The following is an 8,431-nucleotide window of genomic DNA, read 5'->3' as shown; positions in this document are numbered from 1 at the left end:
AATAGAATTGACATTTTTGTTACCAAATCTAGTAATTTTTAATTCTTAAAATTATCTTTTTGTATTAATGTTATTTCCTTTGGAACAAGAATATATTCATACCAAATGCAATTAGTTTAGTAATTATCTCTTTAATATTAGAATTCATATATTCTGTTTCTAGTAGAAATTCTATGTGTATCTGTGTGCCTGTACACACAAACAGCATAAATATATAATCAGATTATGATAAGTATCAATTTGCGTTTTCTGTTGCCAGTTAACGCAAAGCTGCCTTGTTATTATTTATATTATAACACAAAGCAGTAAAGCATATTGGTTGCAAATATTGCCCCTGTATTTCTTTCTGTTCTCTGTAGGTCATACATATGGGGTGTAACAGTATAGCATCATACTTAATTATTGTAAAGATTTAATATGTTCTATCTCATTTAATATTTAATTAAATATTAAATCGCATAGATTTAATATTTCCTATCTCAGAAAATCGAGAAACTAGTTTGAGATTTTGATGTTAGTGAATGACTCCTTCTGTCATTGTTGTGTCCAGTTCAGTTAGAAGCCCTCAACCTTGCCTTTGAACTCCGGGCCAATATTTTAATCCACCTGATGGATAGTGTCAACGGTTGTCTCAAAGAGACTTCTGACTCAGTCATATTAAAACCATTAAAACTGATTATCTTTCCCCCAAATTTGGTCCTCTCGAAGTGTTTCCTGTCTCCATTCCTGGTAAATTTATGCATACTCAAAATTCCCCCTTGATCTGTCACTTTTTTTCACACCTATTTCTAACCTGTGAACCAGCTAAATTCACTTGGCATCCTAAATATCTCTTGGATCCATTCACTATTTTTTCACCGCGTCTACCATTCTCCTCTGGGGTCATGCTCATCTCCCATACAGACTCTTTTCACTCTCCTTTTTATGTTGCACTCGGAGCAATCTTTTACAATGTAAATGTGATGATGTTATCAGTGACAACCTCCACAGGGTCTGCTTAGGAAATGCCAAGTCCATAGCTTGCTTCTCTGAGCCCTGTGTGGTCAACCTCTCTAAGTTTCCTCACACTCTTTCTCTGCTCTCTGCTCTCTGCTCTTCATCCCCACTAGTCCTCATTGAGTTCCTGCCTCATGTCAGTTAAATGTGCATTTCTGTCTTAGAATACCCTTACATTTCACTATACTCTTACATTTCACGATAGTTATTGAATACTTTCTATATGTCACGTGCATCCTGGGTATGCATATCCTTCAGGTTATATTTCAGGGAATTTTTCCATGACTTTGCCCCCAAAGATATGATTAGATCACTCATGTATCTTACTTTATTGAGAACTTATCATGATTTTAATTTTAGTTTCATTCGTGTGAGCTTTGGATTTGTCTCCTATTCTGGAAAAGCAGAGATGTCTGATTGTGTTTTTTGAGACAGAGTCTCGCTCTGTTACCCAGGCTGGAGTGCAGTGGCACGATCTCTGCTCACTGCAACCTCTGCCTCCCTGTTCAAGCAATTATCCTGCCTCAGCCTCCCGAGTAGCTGGGATTACAGGTGAGCGCCACATGCCCAATTTTTTTGTATTTTTAACAGAGTCGGGGTTTCACCACGTTGGCCAGGCTGGTCTCGAACTCCCAACCTCAGGTGATCCACCCACCTTGGCCTCCCAAAGTGCTGGGATTACAGGCGTGAGACACCATGGCTGGCCCCTGATTGTGTTCATTTTGATATGTCACCTAGCATAGTGACTGGCAAGACCTATTTATCATAGGTCTTGATAAATAACTACTGAAGAAGTGAACAAATGCTCCCAAAGACATTAGATAATATACAAGTGGGCATTTTCACAGGTAACTTTGTGTAAATTAGATTCTCCTTTTAAGAAACAGTGCCAATCAAAACTTACCATTGGCATTGGAATCATTTTTAAATTAAGAGTTTACAAGATGTCTAGGCCCATGTTGGTTATTTAAGTCAATCATTGATTGATTGGTTCATTCATTCATTCATCAACAAATATTTAGTACCTAACATGTGCAGAAAGCTACACTGGGCATTGATCCTATTGTGGTGGTGAAAACAGGCTCGATCCCTGTGTTTGTGAAGCTTATAGGAGCCACTTGCCCTATAGCTGGGGAAACATTAGGTATGAAATGATTTTTGTGTGTTCTCCTGTGTTTCCTTCTCAGTAATAAAATGTTTTACTGACAGCAAGAGGAGGAGGTCAAGAATGGAAAGGATTTGGACTTGTTTTGCTCACTGACATTTTTGAGGACATTTTAATTCTAATATTTCTGAGCTGCTTGACTTAGAAAGTGTGTGTGTGTGTGTGCGCGCGCGCATGTGTGTGTGTTCTCACAAAACCAATAAAATGCCTCCCAACACTCCTTCAGGGCAGTTTTCAAGGCTTTCTTCCTTCATATATTTTATCTTGACATAATTCATCTTTCCAGCTCCTTTTTGAAAGACATCAAAGTTAGCTCATTATATAGTCCACACTCAATTTGACCTCACCTTCCATTTTTCAAGCAGCACTGTTACTTGTAAGTTAAATAATCCTTTAATTGTGAGTATAATTGCCTCACTGATTAGAGGATTATTGAAGGATTAAAAGGACTGATATTGAAAGTCTGACAGCTTTGTTTACTCCCAATAAGGTCTGTAATAAGTGACTTCCCACTTAAGAACATTGAAACCGCAAAGGTATTTGTCATCTTTTACAACCAATCAAATCCTATTTTGACATGCAAGGAAATGAGCCATATAATTATTTTGCCAATATCAGCTCTTCCTGTTTTGTGATTTACACTGAGGTCGCGAGTTTACTATCCAAGCCAATGAAATAAGCCACAATGCAGGTAAGGACGAACTAGAGTGATGTTTGCTGCTGTTTTCCTGAGGAGATTTCCTTTCTTGGTGCTGGTGTCTGAATTTTGCTTTCTCTCTTTTCTGTCTCATTCCTGCTATTCCTTTGGAGAAGAAGGGGTACACACCGAGGAGCTGGACAGTGAACTAGGTAAACCCTTCCTGCCTGCTGCTACTGCATGACACGTGCATGACATGGCCTGCATGGTTTTTTCCCCAGTGAATTGCTTAATCCCTCTGTTTCTTTAGTTTGCACTCCTCCAGTTATGATTTTTGTTTTAGTTTATCCAGGAAAGGTCAGTCTCACAACCTGCGTGTCTGACTGCAGGCATCACGCAGAGTTGTAATATATTATGTTTACAAATAAAATGTCTGACGGAACAGAGACTAGAATGAGAGTTAGCAAACTGGTAATAGGTAGTCTTGTAAATGAGGATTGGGAAAAAACCGAAGAGATGCTTGCTGTGTCCCTTGAACTTTTGCGTAACCTGTCTCAGTCTTATTTCTTTATTTGTTTAGTGTGGATGGTTATTTGGGTAATACAAAAAAGCCAAGCAGAACAAACAAAAATCTATTAACACTAGTTTAAGGAGCATTATAGGAGCACTTGCAATAAAAGAAGGTCACTGAGGAATTGAGTAGTTAAAACTTAGGATCATGTTGTTATTACATCACAGACCACATGTTGTTGACCTTGCCGTTATAGTGAGTGGTTGTTTATATAGTGATGCAGCACCTATATGTACTGTTTGCCTTCGAGTTGTGTCAATACAAATCAAGTCTTGACTACTCTAGTTATTGTTTAGGAATAATTCATGCTAGCAGATGATGCCAAATTCTTGTTTCTTTGCTATTGGAATATATTGAATTATGTTCGCTATTAAGTTCAGTCCTTTTATGTTCAACCTTGAACAACATTAAAATTAGCTTGCATTCCATCAGATACATTTACTGATGGATAGATAGGAAAGCATAAATTTCAGCTAAATTGCAGATGAAAGCCTCGGCTGATGGGAAGATTCTTTAGCAATTGAATATTGTTTAAGTAGAAGATTGTTTAACATCAGTATGAGTGGAACTGTAGTAAGATTATTGAATCTGCCTGGCATTTTTGAGATTGCCTGAAGACCTGAAAATATAAATCTATTTAATACAGATTATTGTATTCATTTGGTTTTCTTTATTTTTGTTACATGAGATAAAGATAATCTGTCTTGGTTGGCTAGAATTATGATAGAATAGAACCAAGCTCTGTTTTTTGTAACATTTGAAACGTACCTGTTGTAATTGATGCATATGCCAACAATGGTCGATAACTATTGATCGATCTATTTTTAAAGATGTTTAATAAGTTGTCTTTGTGGTCATTGTGAGAGGAATGACTTAAGGTTCACCCTGAATGATAGAACAATTTGAAACTAATTTGATCGAAAAAAGAAATTGTCAATCCAATGGTATTAGTTAAAGTAATTGAAAGAGACAGAAATAGGTTTTCCAGACACAAAATGAGTGTCTTAATCATTTGTTCAGCCGATTTCAACTACTCTTGCTACCTGAGTAATATGTGTGAGAGATCGCTCTGCTGTCTGCTGGCAGCCAGTGGAGATAGCACAGCTGTGTACAGGGGCACAACCTTATTTGTTTCTCTGGAAATTTGAATTTGAAATTTTCAGGAAAGATGTTTCTGCATTTTACCCATATGTAACTATGATATCGTGAAGACTTGCTTATGCTGTTAAAGACTCTAAACATGAGTTGTCTTGGCTTTCTCTGGGTTCAGATCAAGCTGTCTGACTCCCCTGCTTACTGGCTATGCAAACTTTGAGAAGCTATTCACCTTCTTTTAGCTTCCCTTTCCTTATCCATAAAGACGGGCCGAAACAGGAGCTCCCATTGTCCTTATGAGGTGATTTAATGAAAGTGTGTTTTATTATTTGTCCCTGTGATCAACACATGCTATTAGCTATTTGCAGCTTTATTATTTATTACCTAATTCCCTCTTCTTGGATTTTTCCATACTTCCTTATGGTACTTTTTTCCATTAACACAGCGCAAGGGAGGAATGTGTTCTATACTATAGAAATGACCCAAATGTGTTCTTGTAGGAAGGGTAGCGATACAAAAAAAAAAACCTTTGATTTTTGCCTGCACATGTCCACTGTGTAAAGAGTAGCACACGTGCACACACACTGTTTTCTGTTACATTCACTTCAGATTCTGTTGACAAGCTCACTGCTCATTTTCTTAATAAGAGGGTCCTAATTTCAAACAATAGCAACTGTCAGGTTTTCAGTGAACAATGCAATTCCAGATGTGACAAGGAAACCCTCTTTGTAATCGGCCTCTGAGAGGCGTGGGCAGTTGGCTTGGGTGTTGGACACAGATCATTTGATTATAGAGTTGTCATTTCTGAACTCTGTTGTTTGAGCTGGGTCAGTTGCTCCATTATGTACTTTGGTTTGCAGAATTTATCACGTCCTCTGCAGACATCTCCCCAGAATTAAAAAGCACCTGCAGAACCTTCTTTTGGAATTATAGGGTGTTCGTATGGTGAAACCAACTAGGGGGGATAGAGCCAAGAAAATAAGTTCTTCTCCCAACCAAAACTAAGTCACAGTTTTGAAATGTATCTCTGGTTTTGAACATGATTTTCAATCTATACACAGACAAATCTCTTTGAAAAGAAATTAGAACCTTTGCTCAATATTTGCTCTGTGAAGACAAAATAGTGCAGCATGAGATTTTCAGAGGCAGGAGTAGCAAGTACACAGGCCACAGACATCTGTCTTACTCCTTTTGTGCTTTCCTGGAGCAGCTGCAATTTGTGGGCACTTTCTATGTACCAGGAACTGTGCTAAGTGTTTAGAAGTATCCTTGTTTAATCCACTACTGACTTTTGAGGTAAACCCAGGAGAAAGATATGGTTCAGAGATGTTAAGTAAGTAGCCCAAAGCCACAGAGTAGTAGGCCTAAATGAAAGAACTAAAGCTCAATCTTATATCTGGGCAATGCCAAAAGGATCTTAGCCACCTGAAATCTCTGTGATAGGTTGTGCAGTCTCATCTGCTCCCTGACTGTGGTTAGTCATATGAGGATTCCTTTTTAAGAGTCTTTAGAGTGTTTGCTTAAAAAATTATAATGCCATTATTTTCTGGACTTAAATATTTTCTACCTTTTTCAGTTTTTTAGAACCAAATGGCAAATTCTAGGACAAACATCTTCCTATTTAAAATCGATGACCCATTTCTATTTTAAGCATTAGGAGACTAATTTCTATGATTAAGTTAATCACCACATTGGAAGTGAGAAACTATCTTTTCAGTTTCTGGAGTTTGCTCATCTGTTCCAAAAGATGTGTTTAAACTGACGAGTGTCCAGAGATGCTAGTTGACTGGCCCCATGTTTCAACTCTAGAATATTAAGTTGTTGACTAGGCACTAGGAAAGAAGTCACGGGTACCTTCTTTTCTAGTACTCTCCTCGGATCTCCATCAAAGCACATACCACGTGGCTGAATTTTCTGCTTAGATGATGCACTTGGCGTTTGTCTTCGTGTCCCTGATGCCTAACATACCCTCAGGCAAACAGTAGGCATTCAACAAATGTTTGTCAAATTAATAATTGAGTAACTTGAAAGCTTAATATTTCCCCTGTTTTATCTAAAGATAATCAGGCCACATATTTCAGGTTGCAGATTTTGAAAAGAGATGGTGTTTCTGTGGAACTTAATGCAGCCTCCTCACACCCACCCACCCTTCTGCCCTGTACAAATGTATGACTGTGCACCAATTTGCATTTTTTTAATCTTCGATTTCCCAACTCTTTGGAAATATTTTCCTGGTTCATTTTCATCTAAATGGTAATTTCCAGCTTTGTAAGGGGAAAGCATTTCCCAGGTATTTAATTTGCATCGGTCCGCAAGACTCAGTATATAAAAATGCCGAGTTGTATCAACATCTGCAAATTGGACCTGTCTTGCATTTTAGTAGCTTATGTGTCCTACAAGTCAGACTTCTTTAAAACCTGCTAAATGTTTTTTCTTTTTAATTTAGAAGAAAAGAGGGGAAAACCTGTCTCTTTGTTTGCAAACAAGTAACATGTGGAGCAAAAACCATGAAATTAATGTCTCTTGATATGCAGCCAAATCTGAACAAAACATAAACTTTAAGTAATTAGTCTGTATAAGTTTGTGTGCATGTGCATGGCTCCACCTCAGTCTGGAACTGTTTGTAGCATATGTAAGCCTTCTGCCCTGATGACATGATCATTATTTAAATTAGTGACCACATGATTCTTTGAATTAAACAAAAATCTATTTCAAATATTTCAAGTCTGTAGTATTCTATCAAAGTTGGTCTTAATACCTACTTCTAGGACTAATTATTCACTTTAGAGTGTGGTATTACGTAAGTTTGCCTTGACTACATGTCAGGGAAGCTTTAAAATTAAGTTGAATAACTGTTGTTCTACCTGAAAGGGTTGTTTAATGACAAAAAAACACAATCTAGTCCCTTCTTTCACCAAGTAAAATAATGTGGTGCAGTGGGCCTTTCCACAACAGATTCCTGTTCAGACAGAACTATTACCTGTTTAATAAAGTTTTGGCCTTTGATATGAAACCTTAGGAAGTTCTGTAGAGCGTAGTTGAGTTTTCAGAAAGGCACATACATCCCCTAGTGTGATGGTACCACCACATTTAAAGAAATAAAATCGTCCACCTTAGATAATGAGCTTTCCGGGATCAGGAGCTGTGTTACTGCTTTCACAGGTTAAGTATGGAAACGATGGGCCAGCCTAGAGATAGCAATTGAGTGATAGATGTGTGCAGTTAAAAAACCCAACTACATTTTCATTAGGAACAAGGAGAAAATAAGATGCAGATTTTATTTTATTTCAAGGAGAGCAAAGCAACACTACTGTACTGAAAATGAAACATTAATTTTCATCCATTTTTGCTTGTGTAATAAGATGGCCTAGAAACAAAATGAGAAAACTGTGAACATTTAAGATAGGAACTATGCGTTCAAGGCAAGTTTAACCTATATTTTCATTAAAATCTAATTTAATAGTGATTTAGAATAAAGGCATCCGGGGCTGCATTTTATTAAATTTTATTTTCTTGCATTAAATACCAGTCAGTAGATGAAGAATTGCTCTTCATGTAGAAAAATACACTGATAAAATAATAGATACTTTTTTTTTTTGGTTAGGATATACAGTTTTAATTGGATTTAAAGCATTTTTATGAGTCTTTCTCTTTTTGCCTAACTCAGTTGTTGAAAATACCCAGGCTCTTCAATAATATGCTCTTCTTGCCGTAAATGTTCTTTTATTTTTCAGAACTGCCTGCTGGTTGGGAAAAGATTGAAGACCCTGTCTATGGTGTCTACTATGTAGAGTAAGTGCCCATTCATAATCCACACATTAGTTTATACCTCTCTATAATTATGTACATTTGTGTTAAGTACAGCCTGACATCATTAAAAGGCACAAATCAATTAACAATGTTAATTTTATGATGAAAATATGTATGCATATTTTAATGAATGAGAAAATATTCAATAAATCTGAAA

At 36.9% G+C, this 8,431-nt stretch overlaps 1 protein-coding gene across 1 annotated transcript in view; it reads left to right on the top strand.

Moving 5' to 3' along the window:
- The window catches only part of MAGI1 (membrane associated guanylate kinase, WW and PDZ domain containing 1), a 741,784-nt gene that overhangs the window by 649,421 nt on the left and 83,932 nt on the right, over positions 1 to 8,431 (top strand). Inside the window, exons 7-8 of the mRNA XM_011980350.1 lie at positions 2,975 to 3,010; positions 8,199 to 8,256. Of these exons, the coding sequence (XP_011835740.1) occupies positions 2,975 to 3,010; positions 8,199 to 8,256 (94 nt within the window). The remainder of the gene's footprint in view (positions 1 to 2,974; positions 3,011 to 8,198; positions 8,257 to 8,431) is intronic.

This window comes from Mandrillus leucophaeus, unplaced genomic scaffold (genome assembly GCF_000951045.1).
Source record: "Mandrillus leucophaeus isolate KB7577 unplaced genomic scaffold, Mleu.le_1.0 Scaffold210, whole genome shotgun sequence".
In the NCBI taxonomy this organism is placed as follows: Eukaryota; Metazoa; Chordata; class Mammalia; order Primates; family Cercopithecidae; genus Mandrillus; species Mandrillus leucophaeus.
Note: the sequence above shows the minus strand (reverse complement) of the source record. Positions and strands in the feature narration are given on the sequence as shown.